Consider the following 15,486-nt stretch of genomic DNA (forward strand, 5'->3'; position numbering starts at 1 on the left):
AGCCCTGGCTGTTGCTCCTTGGCTGTGGGAATCCCAGCCCTGCCCGGGGATGCTCCAGCCACAGCTGGGATGGAGTTCGGCCTAAAGCTGTTCCTGAGCTCTCACTGTGAGTTCAAAACAGAGCAGGAAAAGCAAAATTGATTTTTGTGTATTCCACAGATTTGGCATTACTACTGAAGCATTTTTGTGTAACTGTTAGCCCATTAACCCCTTCCTTTACAGATATGTGGTATTTTAGGCCTGAATACATTATTTATGTAGTGGCATAGCTGCATGCTAGAGTAAGGTCAGAGGGGTATGGCAGGGAGTGTTTTTTACTGGTTGTGGCACTAAAAAATGGTAGCATGGGTCTTGCATTTGGCTATAAATTTAATTAATTAATTAAACTGCTGCAATTTTGTGGAGTCTTGGCAGTACTGGAGCATCTCCATGTGAGGGACTCTGAGAACAGGAGCAGGATTGTGGATCTGCTTAAATTTCCCTCTCTAAAGTCAAATATATGTGTCTGTACACTGGATGGGTCCTCATATCTGTGGACACTGAAGATACTAAGGTGAAATTCCTGAATTTTGGTTTGCAGGGGAAATTTGGGTGTGTTTTGATGCAGTTTGTGTTTTCAGCTACACAGTTTGCTGTGTATTATGTAAGAAATTGTGTTCTCCTTTGGAAATGTGTTTATATAGGGTTTTTTTTAGGGTTTTTGAATCTAAATGAATTATATGAATGGTGATAACTGATTTTTTTTTAGCACATATTAGTGAGACTCAATTTTTTGTTTCTTGTGACATGAAATAAAAAGGAAGGCTGTGTAGAAACAACAATATCCTTCTTCAGCTGCCTTCCAGCAAGTGAACAGTTTGCAGAAAAGCAATTTTCCCTCAAAAGCAGCAATATTTAAGATGGAGAGGGAGGAATGCTTGAAGACATGTGTGAGTACAGCAAATCTGAGTACACAGGATTAGAGTTTGTGTAATGTGGGAATGGCAGCACAGCCTGGCCTTTCCCAGCAGATCCCAGCAGCAGCAGTGGGGCTGCAGGCTCAGCCATGACTCTGCTTTTCCCATCCCTCAGCTTCTCTCAGTCATTTGATTTAGTTTTAAGTAGCCTTTGTGATGATTTGAGTTTTGGTGATTTAGTTTTAAGTAGCCCTGTGAGAAGCAGGGAGTTGGACTCAGTGTGGGAATTCTGGAATTCTGGGATTCCTGTTTATTTCCAGGCATAACCCAGAGTCATAACAACCTGAGAGAGACTTAGACAAGGGATGGAGCCTCTCCCTCTTGTGGAGTCCATCAGAATTTAAGTTTCAGAAGCTTATTCAGTGGCAAAATCTATCCTTCTGGAAATCCCTTGCTCTGCTGCTGTTCTCCAGTACACTTGGGATTCAATGGGCTGTGCTGCCAGCAGGTTCTGAAAACCTGAGGAAGAATTTGCCTATTTGTGAATTAAAGCCTGGTATAATTTTATAAGAAATCATGAAGAGTTTCACAGCCTATTGCTATTTTCCTCTGAAAATCTCTCTGCATGACACACAGGGAACTTGGGTGTGGATTTGCTGCTGGGATGTGAAACTCTGTCCCTGTGCAGCCTTGGGGGTAAAATGTGCTCAGTGTGTGCTGGCACTTCATGTCTGAAGGGTTTTCATTTCCTGATGAGGCTGAGACCCAGCCAGGTGCATCTCCTGCTCCCTGAGCTGTTGGTGAGCCCTTGCTGTTGTTCAGGGGATTTTGGGAGCCCTCCAGGAAGGTGTTGGTACATCCAACATTTGGGGGACATTCCAAACTTAATTAACCTTTCCTGTTAACCCATTAATTTCCCTGTGTTTCCTTAGTGCAGTGCTGTAAAGTCTCACTGCATTTAGTTGTTACATCTTGGAAGACATTTTACAGAGCAAGACAAATATTTATGCTTAAGCATGAAGAGGAAGCACATAAAATATTTGTATTTCTCATCAGTGCACTTCAGGGTGCTGATTTCTGAAATTGAAATTCTGGACTTCACAGTCAACTTTCCCTGAGATGATTTGTGCTGTGTAAGACTCCTCATTCCATTGCCATGTCCTTTACACACTGAAACAAAAGGAATTTGCTGCTTTTTAAACTGGGGGCAAAGAGTAAATTCACCCTGTTTCCATATTCAGGCCGGCTCAGCTTTAGGGGATTTAAGTGATGTAATTGTATTGTACTGGGCCCCACAACTGGTCCAACTGAAAAAAATAATCTTCAAAGTGAATATTTTAGTGCTTCATGCAAGGCACATTGCTCAGTGTCTTGGGAAAGAAAGTGAAGCTTTTCTTATATTTGTGAACCGAGGGCCATTGTTGTTCAGGTTTTCTAAGCTTCTGTACAAATCTGAACTGCACAAAAAACAGAGAGTGCTGGCTCCCACATCCTTAAAAATGAAGTTTTTTTCCTGCTTATAATGAGATGTTGCATTTATTCATGGGATTAAGTCCTAAAAGAAAGGAAGGTGCATAAAACCACATTCCTAGAAGTTTACATCATAATATTTCAAAATGAAAATATCTTCCTGAGGAAGAAGATGCATAAATTTGGAGCCTGACTATGAGCACAAGGCCTGATATCTTGTCCTTTCATGTTTAGATTTGTTGTGTTTTCATCTGACTGGACCTAAGCTGCTGTCCCAGTGTCTTGTGACACTTGGCAGTGTGGATGTGTTTGAAAAAGCTTCGAGTTTTGGTTTTGCTTCCACTGTGGAGTGAATTCTTAGATGTGTTTTGCAGGGAGAGAGATTTGTTATCCAGGGCCCATTGCTGAATTATGGATCTTTGGGAGGAGAAGTGGACATTTTCCCCTCCCCATGGTCCCACCAAGGTAACAAACGTGGCCAGAGCTCTTTATATTCTTCTCTCTGAGGTAGATTTTGTTCTGGGAGAGGGGAGTCATGTGCTTAATGTAGTTCAGTGTCAAACAGCTGTAAAATTAAAAATACCTGTATTCAGCAGCTCCCTGGAATGTGGGATTTGGGGGATAACTGAGCCAAACAGCAGGAGCAGATGGAAAACTGATCTGTCAGACAGTTCCTATCACTTTGAGCCCTGGAGGTGTCACTGGTGTGCCCATTCTGAGGAATGGTGGAGGAGTTTTGTACTTGGGATTTGGATCCTTTGGATCCTCTGTGGGAGGAATTTAAACCCGAAATGGTATTTTGCCATTTGAGTTTAGATGAGGAAAGAAATGTTGATTTTGGTGATGTTTTTTTGCTGAATAATTTGTATTGTCTCATAAATGAGTGGGGAATGTGATGGCTTAGATTAACACAGATGTGCTTCCCCCTAAAGGGAGTGTGGGAAATGGAATCGATGAGGCTGTGGAAATAAAACATATCTGGAGGGGTGGTGGATGCTCTCTAGCAAATTTGAAGAAAATTTGCACAGGTGTTCTAAGAACACAAAACCAAAACCCCAAAACAATCATCATCAAAACTGTGGTACAGGATTTTGTTCCATTTTCTCCAGTTTCTGCTGAGGAAAAAAGGTATTTTCCTTTTTCTGTAAGGAGAGGAGCAGTCTCCCTATTCCCAATTATCCCATCAGCTGTGAGTGAGGTGCCAAAATAAAATCTTTTTTTTAATATACATCATGAAAAAAACCTCTAGACATAAACAGCAATGTACTGACTCAGGGCTTGTGGCATTTCTTTGATGTCTTTGCTGATGGAATTACCCTGCTCTCCTGCACTGCAAACAGCCTCTTTGTGAAGATGTAGGATTATGTTCTTTGTCCTATTGTCAAAGTCTGGTCTGCAAACCACAGAAGAGGATGTGAATACTGTAACTTTGGGCTTGGCAGCTTCCTGACCTTTCTGAAAGGCTCTCTCAGTGCTGCAGCAGCTCCTCCAGGGCTGGCAAGGTGACAGACGAGATGAATTAACTGGGCTTTTCCGTCTCTTACGTGTCAGATTCTTTGTTTTATATGGAAATAATTTCTGTCAAAATGGGAAATTTATCGTGAGGTACTTCCTCTGCCTGCAAAATGAAAATGTCAGCCCCAGGTCCGTTTGAATGTGTCTTCTGTTACAAGCCATGGGTGGAGCCAGCTTTGTCCCTGGATGCCACCATCGTGTTCTCCAGTGTCTGAACACAAAGTCAGGCAGCTCTGCTGACCTGTGGGAGTAGAAACATGTCACAAAAAGTTAATAACAAAACCAGTAAAAAGTTAATAAAAGTTAGTAATATTTGAGTACTCACATCTGAAATATTCATAAGTTACCTGAATTTTTCTCTGTGTTGTGTTAATATAGTGAATGTCTCTATCTTTTCATGTGTATGTGAATGTACATAAAATGTTACAGAAACATTACTATTGATGTACCATCCAGTCTGAAGAAACCCAGCCTGATTTCTATAGATGTATCAGGTTTAATATGTCAAATAGTGTAGGCTGTTGATATGAAATATCTTTGCACAGAGATTTAACATCTGTCATTACTGTAAAGGCTGAATAGATATCACAGCATTATGGCTCTCTAATAGATTAAGAAGGAACCACGTGTCACGCATTGCCCTGCTTTGCATTTTGATTTATGACAAGCAGGGAATAATCCTGCACCTTGTCTGAGCAAAGATGGTGCTGGGATAATTTTCTTGGTTTTTTGTTTTTGTTTTTTTTTCTAATCTGGAAAGGCAATCATGTTAAAAAGAGTTTTGTTTAAGTATTGGGGGTGTTTAATTTAATGAAATCTAATTTGTTAGTATTTATTCATTGTTACTATTATTAAATTTTATTAATTAGATGAGATTAATAAAAGAGGTTCTACAGTGGGTAGAGAGCCATTGAAAGGAAGAGAGACTTTGAAGGTGGAGGTTTTGTTGTGAGCTGTGGACGCCGTGTTTGGGCGTGTGAAATTCAATCGGAGAAAGCGAAAATAACTCCGGCCTTCCATCGCCTTCTTCAAAGCCCTGCAAAGGGAAGTTGGGCAGAAGCTGGGACAGGAAATTGAAATCTGAATACTATTTTAAACTGATCGGGTTAAAGGCCTCTCTTTTACACCAGCACACTTGTTCTTTTATTTGATACTTGAACTCTGAAAATTTTCTGTGACTTTCTAGGGAGAAGGAGGAGCAGCTGAGGCGGGTGACGGAGGTACAGAGGCTGCAGGCCCAGCAGGCAGGCGCTGCCCTGGAGGAGTTTAAGCGGCAGGTGGAGCTGAACTCAGAGAAAGACTCTGCAGAAATGAAACAGCGGGTGAGGAGGTCACAATGCCAGCCTTTCTGAAACTCTGGCGCAGTGGGATAGCGGATTCTGATCTTATAATGCCAGAAACATGCTCCACTTGAGAGTGCTACATCAAAATCTTGCACAATGTAGTGTCTTTGCAGCGAGTCAGAAAGGGATGGTGGCGGGTGTTTCATCTTTCTGACAAAGCCAGAATTGTCATTGTTATAAAGATATCTGCAGTTATGATACTGATTAGGGATTTTTCAGGAGTGAGAGTATAAAGGGTTAGTTTGTACACCCTATGGAACAACGCTTGTCATTTCCCACTTAAATGTGGCTCTTCCTACTCTTTTCCCAGCGACTCTGTCTTCCATTAATGAGCTCCTGTAATCAGTTTGAGCCCAAACAGGGGCAGAGCCATGGTGGCTGCTGGCAGTCATGTGCAGAGGATGGAAAAATCCGCTTTTCTGCCCCTGAAAATCAGGGAGTTTAGTGGCTTAAATTTCTTATGGAGCAAACAGTAGTTAAACCATTCTCCTGGGAGTTTATAAAAGCAGCCCAAGGAGTGAAAGAAAGGAGGAACAAGCAATAGGTGATCAAAAAAAGGGGAGAGAAGGGATATTTCCTAACTCCTCGTGTGGTTGAGATTAACAGACAGAACTCCAGCTTGTAATTCTGGATTACAAGTTCCAGCCTCACCTGTCTTGACCAAACCTTGCTGCTGACAGGAGGGTGCTACAGGCTGGGACTGGAATGGGTGGCTGAGGGTGCTGCCTTAGGACTGAGGAAATTCCCTTTTTGTAGTTCTCAAAGCTTTTTGAAAATCTTCACTGCTGATAGTTTTAAGACCCATGCAGACAGTGAATAATAGAATTTGGAAATTAAAAAAAAAAAAGCCAGAACAAATTTATAAAAGCAAGATGTGTTCAGCAAACCAGACCCACGAGGGCAATACAACAAATCCCACGATTTTAATCTGACATTTTCTGTACTGTAAGGCCCTCCTGCAATTTCTTCATGATAACTTAAAATAATATCCTAGTTCTGATCTGAAAGGGATGTTGTCTAATTCTAGAAAAGCTAATAATAGTTTCATTCACTTAAAAAAACTTTCAGCAAAGAAAACCAATCCAAAACATAAGAAAGTGCAAAAGAATTTGGAAAACATAGTCAACTGTAATTTTAAAATGACAGTAAATTTCCTTCAGAATATTGCTGCATTCTGGGAAATTTTGAAAATCAATTTTGCTGTACTCCATGAATCAGCCAGAGGTTTACTCTTTCCCTGCTGGGGTGTTAAAATCTAGAAATACTAAATGATATTGTACAGTTGAGTGGTTCTATTCTACAGGAACCAAGGAAATCCAAGGAAATACATCAAAGGAACACTGCTGAAGCTCTCTCTTCATGGCTTTGGCCTTTCTCATTCCTCTGCATCCCCATACTCTGAGATAAATCCCCCAGTACATTGGAACATACTGGAAAATTCTGTGTTTTGTGCTGAGGTGGGATGGATTACTTACAAAACAACTGCAGTAGCCATAGCAACACTGTCCTTTTATCTGCATTAGGAATACTGGGCTTTAAACCCATTTTTTGTGTGAGATAAAGTTAATTATGGAGACAAGTAGGATGGGGTCATTTTCAGTTGTTGCAATCAATATTTGATTCTCTAGTTTGGCTCTATGATAATATCATTTATTTTGTCATCTGCTTCCTATTTTGTCAAGCTTGTGATTATTAAGAGTCACCTGATGTCCACTGGTGGGTGGATGGCACGTGTTTAACTGCAAGATCTGCATTTTTTCCAGTGCTAATTAAAATATTACATAGACTATGTCATGGCACTGTAGATCTGGGGCTTCCTGAGTTTGGCAAACAATGATCAGAAAACTTTGTTGGAAATAGATGAATGTGACCTAATGAATAAACTGCAGAATCCAGTGGATTTAAAGCATCTTTGCATATGTTTTTACTATTTTTTTAGAACATTTTCATTCTCTCAAAAAAAAAAAAAACAAAACAACTCGTTTAGTGCAGTAACAAGATCTGTTATTTTTTTCTGGGTTTTATTAACCTGAGTAAAATATGGCCATGGATATGCAATTTGAGTAAGTTTGGAGCCAGAAGAAAATTATTCATAAAACATTGATTTCAGTCCCTTTTCTTAATGGCAGATGATAGCAGTGAGGTTCAGGAGCTGCTTCCTCCCTGCTCTCTTTTTCCACTTTCTATGTGGCCAGCTGCTCCTACTCCAGCCCCTTCCTTTCCTGCTGGAGTACTCTGCAATAAAATGCTTTTCCCACTCTGAGTGCTGCCTTTTCTCCTCCTTCCTGGCTGGGGAGTGATGTCCAGGCCAATTGGCACAGACATCTGTTGAACACTGAGCACTCCCTTAGGCCAAGCAGGATTTTGGCTTGTGGTTCAGAAATTCATGGGTTTCTTCTTTTTGTGTAGCAGATGGGTTTGTGGTCCTTCAAACCCTTCCACTTCTTTTCCCTTTTTAGGGACACAGTTTATTCACTGTTTATGTTGGGATCTAGATCTAAAAGTCATTGATGAGTGTGCAGTGCAGCAGAGTTACATATATATATTTATATATATTCCCTTGGAAACATGCCTGATGCACAGCTAACAGTTGTGCTTTTGATACAAAAGCCTTTGTTAATTGAGTTGTGAAATTGCTTCCTTGATGCTGCGTGCTGGAATCTGTGGGACTCATTATTCATAGGCGATGACTATCTTCAGAGGACTTCACTTGCAGCCAAATAATTCTCTTTTAAGTTATTTAAAGTTATTTTCTGATTTAATGTAAACTTGCTTTAATTGTGCAGTTTATGCTCTGACTCGCACATGATTTCCCTTGAATTTCCACAGGCAGTGTATTTTTAAGTGAAATATATTTGAGTCTTAAATATGTCTAGAGAAAACATTCCCTTAATTTTGATGGGATATTCAGCACTGTTGAGTGAAAAACGGAGCCAATCCTTTGTAATTAGGGAGTGGCATAACAGTGATCACTATGTCCTTGAGTAACTAATAATCCTGTAGAGACTGAATATTCATTTTCACCACATACAAATGGTGTTGTTATCATTCCCAACAAGTGATATTCTCCTCTTTGATGGTTTACAAACAACTGTAGAAATGTCAGAACATTTCAAGCTATGCCTTTTTAAAAAAAAAAAAAAAAAAAATTAAATATTCCCTTTCTTTTCCCATGTAGATGGCAGAGGTTGAAGCAGATCTAAGCAGATCAAAATTGCTTCGGGAAAAGCAAGCCAAAGAATTCTCCTGGCAGTTGGATGAGATCAAGAAAGGATATGAACAACAGGTCAGTTGCTTTGCTCCTCCAGGTGGAGGGGAGCAAACACCCTTCCTGCAGCTGTAGGTCACTGTGTGTAGCTGTCCTTCCTATAAAAACACCATTTATAGATATGCAGAGTTTTGTGATGGAGGGGGATGTAGTATTTTCTACACAGAAAATACTTTTTGTTTCCTCTTCACAGCTCTTTGTACCTCCGACTCTTTTCAAATTGTTTCCCAGGCTTACAGGTGGCAACACCTATTTCCATAATCACCAGGTTCAATTATTTAATGCATTATCTGTTTCTCTTCATGTCAAGAAACAGCAGTTTTTTCTTTTTATCATTTTTGACACGGGGAGTGTTCGTTTGAATGCTTGTTTTGGCCCACTGAACGTGATTTTCTTCTTTGTAACGTAATTTCAGGGTTGGGAAATACTCAGGAAACGTTTGGGTGGAGACAAGAAAGTTTTGTTCAGTACTGCTGTGAAATGTAAAGGGGGAAAAAGCAGAAGGAGAGAAATTATTGCATGACACAGGCTTGGGAGCTAAGGAGCAGCACCAGACATGGGTGTGAGCTGGTACTTGGTCATGAAATTAAAGTGGCCTTTGTTGGTAACACCTGCTGAAGGATTGAAAGGGGGTTTTTAGTACTTTGTAGGAATGAGGTGGTTAATCCATGAAAGTTCTCTCTTATCACTGTTCTTGTGTGGATCTAAGCTTGCATTTCCAGCAGGGAAATGTGGTTTCATTTCTGTTTATCTTCTGTGCCGTGAGAGGATGAAACGCTGCGGTTGGCTTTGGAGCCAGGCCTGCTCTGGTCCATCTGGAAGGGGCTTTTTCAGGGAATTAAGGAGCAAGATCACTTTGGGAGGTGTTGAGAGACCCCTTCTCTGTGCTGGGGAGGAACAATGGTGTGTTTTGTGTGTGGCTCTTGGAACAGAAGGGATTTTGTTGGGTCAGATCAAAGCAACGTCACCACTTGTGCTGCCACCTGACAGAGGTGACACGTTGGCCTCTGGAAGGGTGAGGGACATCTCACAGGTGTTCAGCTTAACTGGGAGATGTTATTTATGGTGATTCCTGCATTTAGTGATTCAGAAATAGTCAGAGATACTGGGGATTTGTGCAGGAAAGGTGAGGAAGTTTGGTGTGCCAGGGACTTGCTGAAAGGAGGGTGATGGGGCTGTCAGGGTCAGTTGACATCTGCCTTAAATGAATTTATATTTAGTATTTTCACATCATTTTAGGCATATGGTTGGCTCACATTTTTTCTTTACAGTTCTCATAATTTGTAGTGCATCTTTAAAGTCCCAAGTAAGCATTTATTAAAAGATTTTGTTCCCATTTTCCCATCCCAGATTTTAATCTGTAGAGATAAATGCTAACCTGCAGTGTATCAGGAGTTACAACATTCCTGTTCTACCTACAAATGGTAAATTTTTTTTACTATCCATAGTAACATCCACCAAGCCATAGATAAAATTTTCTGCCAATATTCAGCTGACTTTGCACACTAAAGGCAAATGATAGTGTCTCATATTGTCATGGTTTGGTTTTATGTGTCTTCTTATATTTGACTGTGTCAAAAAAACCCCACAAAGCAAGAAATTAATATGAGAGTTAAAAATTTTTTGGTGAATCTATTCTGTAACATAGTTGATGTTGTGGTAAACATCAGTGAAAGCTTTTTTCACTGAGATTTTACTGCTTCCCATTTATTTTATTTAGGATAGCTGTTTTTACTCTAAGAAAGAACAGCTAAGCTTTATGAGACAGCACTGGAACCCGAGGGTTTCAGCGCTAAACAGCTAAACAATGAGAGCCTGAGAAGAATTTTCAGTGGAATCCTGTTTATGCCCTTTTTAAAAATCTATTTCTCTTTGTCCTTCATCTGGAATGTTCTTTGAAAGCTGGTGAGCATGAAGAACACGTGCCCCTTCCTGCAGATTGTGGGGGGTTATCACTGGGAGTGAGGCTCTTTTGGGAGGCACAAAGCCCCTCCAGCCCCACCACGGAGCAGGATGAGCTCAGTTCTTCCACTCTTAAAATTTCCTTTCAGTACTTCCAACTTCTGTTTCTCTGCACTGCTCTCTATTTATGCTTCAGAACTTCTAAACCATTTTTAAAGCAGACTTTTTCTTGCCTTGTTTTACTGCATATTTCTTTGGTTGTTACTTGGCAAGGAGCAGACTGATTTAAAGTGTTTAAATAGAGCAGTGAATTCAAAGTGGGGATACATTTTGACAGGGCTCCAGCAGACTTCCAGTTGGAAATAGACACCCAACCAAAAACCTGGATATTTTAGCTACCTGAGAAATGTAGTGATTGCTTCGAGATGTTCTGCCTCAAGTGTCTGAATCTAATTGTCAAATGAAATTTAGACATAAAAAGGGAAGGGAAATTGCCCTACAGATTTATTTTTTGTTGGCTTTCATGGTGAGTAGCAGGGGTAGCACTGATGGCAACCTGGACAATTCAGTTGTCCCTAATTTTAATCAGATTGGTAATAAAGAACCAAATTAACTGATATGTTATCCAATTCCCCAGTCTGAGAGACATTTTGGGAGTGTAGGCACTTGGAACACTGGTTTAACTTCTCTGCTTTGTCTGAATGGTTGATACCACAGGACTCTGCTTGAATACTGATTTCAAAACAATTATTGGTATGAACATGGACTGTTCATTGTGGGGCTGAAAGATTGTTCTGCCTGAAGATTAGACATATATTGATATTTATCTGATATTTATTACAACAAATACCCCAATACATTGATATTTATTTATCTTTGTCATTTGCTTCAAAAATAATTAGGAAAAAACCACAGCACTTAATATTTTATTCGTTTTTCAAATGCACTCAAATCCATTAATAAAGCAAAAAGGAACTTTTGGATCCTGCAGTATTTGGTTTCAGCTGTCACATGTCCCTCCTGGTTCCAGCTCCATCTGATTCGGTGCCACTTGCTTTTGAAGTATCCACTGAGAACACTCTCAGAGAGAGAAACTGGTGGCTTTTTTTTTTTTTTCTTCTTTAAATATACTTTAGCTCAACTTTGTTCTACTTGCAGCTGTTAGATTTGAAAGTATATTTTGAAGGAAAAAAAAAAAACTCCAGCAGCACCAGAGTTCCTATCTGCTGGGAGCAGCTGCTTTCGGCACTTCAAAGCCAGTGGACAGCACAGTGAAGGCCTCAGCCTTTCCTGCCTTTGAAACGGTTGCAGTATCTGTAGTTGGGCTTTATGGCACTGTCAGCACAGGAAGAAAGGTTGTTTGGTTTTTTGCACCCCCTCCCTTTTTTCTTTTTTTTCATTTTTCCCCCTACTTTCTAATTGCATCCTCAGTCCAGCTCAAAATACCTGGGAAGTGTTTCTGATGAGTTCATCTTCTATGAGCCCAAATGTTTGAAAGATCATGTGCCCAGGCTTTACAGTAATGGATTTTAGTCAAATTTGACAGAAAAGTTAAGGGATTTGCTGGGTTTTTTTCCCATATCCTTGTCAGTTGAGCACTTTCTGAGAGCACATCTCTAGTGGGGAGTGGTGGTTCCATGGCAGTGGTGGGACAGGGCTTCATGCAGGGACATTCCCCAGCACACTCAAGTACATGCACACCTTTGTTTCAAGCAGATCTTCATAAATTGTTGAGAATGGAACAATCCCAGTGAACTCAATGTCATCCTAATGCTTAAATGATATTAGCTTGTCCTTTAAAAACCCCCCCAAACCGTTAATAATAACTGTGATCACTGTTACACCCATTTTTTGCTGTGAACAGTTGCTGAAGTGACTGAGTGAATGTGAAATAAATGAGATGCAAGATTAGTAAGAGAGCCAAAGCCTAGGAAATTTTATTTTCCAGCAGGAAGGGAACACACAACAAACCAGTTGATGAGTTATTGTCATAGCAGGATGGGGTTACCTGATGAATCATGACCATACTCTCTGAGATTAAATCCCAGCCTAAATATATAAATAATCCTTTTGGTTTGGTTCATCTTTAACTGTGTTTATTCCCTTTAAAAATAATTATTCATGCTTCCATAGGAAAGTGGAAAGTTGTTACATGATAGCTGAAGAATCACCCTATATCTCAGGAAATCCTTTCTTGTGACATTTATTGTTGGGTTCTGACTTCTGTAAAAGTTATGAAGAAATTAGAGTTGTCATCTTGTCCTATGAATCCAAATAGGGAAGAAAGAGACACCTTCAGAAATATTTTCCTGGGTATTTAATGAAATTACTTTGAAATCATGCTAAAGACAAGTCAATAGACGATGCCTTTAAGTTGGCAGCAAGACAAAGGTGTGGTTAAGTTTAAATATGCCTTTTATAATAAAGAAAGTGAAGTAAAGAAGTGCAAAATAGCTTGTTAAAAGTGAAAAAAGCATGTTTGTAATGTTACCTGCCAGCAGCAAGGACAACATCTGAGGTGCTGCTGGGACACAGTTCTTGTTTTAGCAGTGTGTTGGAGCAGAGAAAAGTGTTAGTGATAGGAGAAGAAGAATATTCTGTAGATCTTTTTGTCTTTTATAACTTCCTAGTGAGGTTAATTTAAAGAAAAGAGTGAGGTTCTCTCAGGCAAAACATTCACTTACTAATTAACACTAATAGAGATAACAAGCTCCACCTCCAGCTCGCTTTGTCCCCATACCCTTGCTCTGTTAGGAGTTCCTGCCTCTACACTTCCATCCTGGCTTTCTTTCTGGCCTTGTTCTTCATTTTCTGGTCTTTTAGTGTCTCATTTACCAATCTGTTACCCACCCAAGTGAAGGAAACACTTGCAAAGCCCAGTTTGAAATACGCTGTTCCTTGGACAGACCGATGTCCCAAGCATTTCTTAGCTGTACATTAACCTGGCCATTTATTTTCAGAGATCCACAATCCATTTTTAGTATGCTGGTTTAGTTGTGAGGAGAGAGTCTTTGTGAAAAGCTTTGTTCCTCTCCTCTTTGTCTGTACTCGAAGATAATTGAAATACAGTCTGTTCTTGCAAGGAGGCCAAATGAGCACGTTAGTAGAAGCTCTAAATTTTTCATGTCATTGGCAACAAGCTGCATAAATTTCATTTAATAAATTAATCTAGGATGCATAAACGTTTCCTTTGAACCATCCTAAGACACAGATGAATACCATTTGTGCAGAATATCTGAGGAATAGTTTCTTCAATCAACATCAACTTTTTGCTTTATAGCTAAAACTCACAAATGGGAAAAGGAGATGAATTTAACCTCCAAGTGAAGAGTGGGTGGAAATCTTCTCATGGTGCCATTGCTGTTTACAGAATTGTTAACCAGACAGATGGGTATTTGCACGGTCTCCTTCAGGCATCTGAGTTGTGTGTGATGCAGAGTTGAAAGCCTGAGCTCCCTGTGTAGTCAAAGAATCCACTTGGAGGGGAGGAGGGAGAGGGAGGCGATTCCAGAAACACAAACGGGTGCCTGCGGTAAACAGCCAGGCTGGGAAGGCAGCTCTGTGTTCAAAGAGGGTCCTTGGATAAACTGAATCCCTGAACAAAGCCTACATACAGCAAATCCTGCTGCAGACAGGCACTTGCAGTGGCTCAAGGTCTGTCAGTTGGAAAGGAATATTTCTCTTTGCAGCCTGCGATGGGTTTGGTGGTGTGGGTGGGCTGGGGACAGGAGGGGAGGGGAGGAACCTCCTGATGTTCATCGTGGCACCAAGTTGGATTTAATCATGGCATGCAACTCCATTCACAGTATAATGTTACAAGAGGGCTGGAGAGGGATATTTCACAAGGGCATGTAGTGATGGGACAAGGAGGGATGCCCTTGAGCTGAAGGAAGCCAGGTTTAGATTAGATATTCAGAAGAAATTCTCCATCATAAGGGTGGTAAGGCCCTGGCACAGGTTGCCCAGAGAGGTTGAGGACTCCTCATCCCTGAAGTGCCCAAGGCCAGGTTGGACAGGACCTTGGAGCAAGCTGGAACAGTGGAAGGTGTCCCTGCCCATGGCAGGGGCTTGGAATCAGAAGAGCTTTAAAGGTTCCTTCCAACCCAAACAATTCTGTGGTTCTGTGATTTAAAAACAAATTTACTCATGCCAGAAGATTGGGAAGATGGAATGATTGAGGTGGGGTTTGTCCTGCCCATACTTCAAAAATATTAAAATTCTAAAAAGCCTTTATAAGTAAAAATGTACAGATCAGGAATATAATTTTATATAGTGAGAGTGAGACCATTCAGGTGCATTATTTTAGGGGAGGATAAATCAAACTGCAGTTTGGCTAAAGACCAGCTTGTTTCTTTTAGAGAATTTCTTGCAATTCTTAGTTTGCAGTTGAAAAAGAATTATTACTAGTTGGTGACAAGGTGTAAGTATTACAGAAAACACAGTCATACCAATTAAATTATTGCAGCCTGCAATGAAGTAGAAAGTCATGTACATTACCCCACATGTGGTAATGTGTGCTTCTGCACAGATGTATTTTTCACTGTCCCATTTGCCCTTGGCTCATTGCACCCCTTATATCTTGGGAGACCTTAGTGCTTCAACTTACAGAAAAATCTCCCCCCAGAAAAGTGTAAATTAAAATCCATTTCATTTACCTGCTGCAAGGGTGCTCTGTTCTGGTTTTCTCCCTTAACTTGCAGTGAAGATGCTCCTTTTCTGCCCAAAGTTATGCTAAACCAGACCCCAACATGATTAGCACTCACTTCTCCAGGCTGCTAGATCAGATTACTTTCAGCAGCAGCATTTGCAGGGATGGGTAATCCCCATATCCTCCTGGAACATGCAGGTTTATTGATAGGCTTAGGAGACAGAAAATGCTCCATTTTGCTGCAGTTGTTCTTTGAGGACAGATCATGTGCTGTGCCCTGCCTGGGCAGAGGCTGGGGGCTGGTTTTCAGCAGGGTAATGATGCAAACACCTGATTAACAAACACTTAAATGATTTTAGCATGGAAATGCAGAAAGCAGGCGTGCTGTAGGTGTGCTGCAGAGTGAATTTAGCTCAGTGCCACATGCAATACATTGGTGGCTTC

The 15,486-nt window shown here is 40.6% G+C and overlaps 1 protein-coding gene across 4 annotated transcripts in view; it reads left to right on the top strand.

Moving 5' to 3' along the window:
* Positions 1-15,486, top strand: part of CEP112 (centrosomal protein 112) — a 194,988-nt gene that overhangs the window by 53,813 nt on the left and 125,689 nt on the right. For all 4 annotated transcript variants that reach the window (XM_071451527.1, XM_071451526.1, XM_071451529.1 and 1 more), the window contains exons 18-19: positions 5,068-5,203; positions 8,403-8,510. In XM_071451527.1, the coding sequence (XP_071307628.1) occupies positions 5,068-5,203; positions 8,403-8,510 (244 nt within the window). The remainder of the gene's footprint in view (positions 1-5,067; positions 5,204-8,402; positions 8,511-15,486) is intronic.

This window comes from Agelaius tricolor, unplaced genomic scaffold, assembly GCF_023055355.1.
Source record: "Agelaius tricolor isolate 1412-34295 unplaced genomic scaffold, bAgeTri1.0.p SCAF_32, whole genome shotgun sequence".
Taxonomy (NCBI): Eukaryota; Metazoa; Chordata; class Aves; order Passeriformes; family Icteridae; genus Agelaius; species Agelaius tricolor.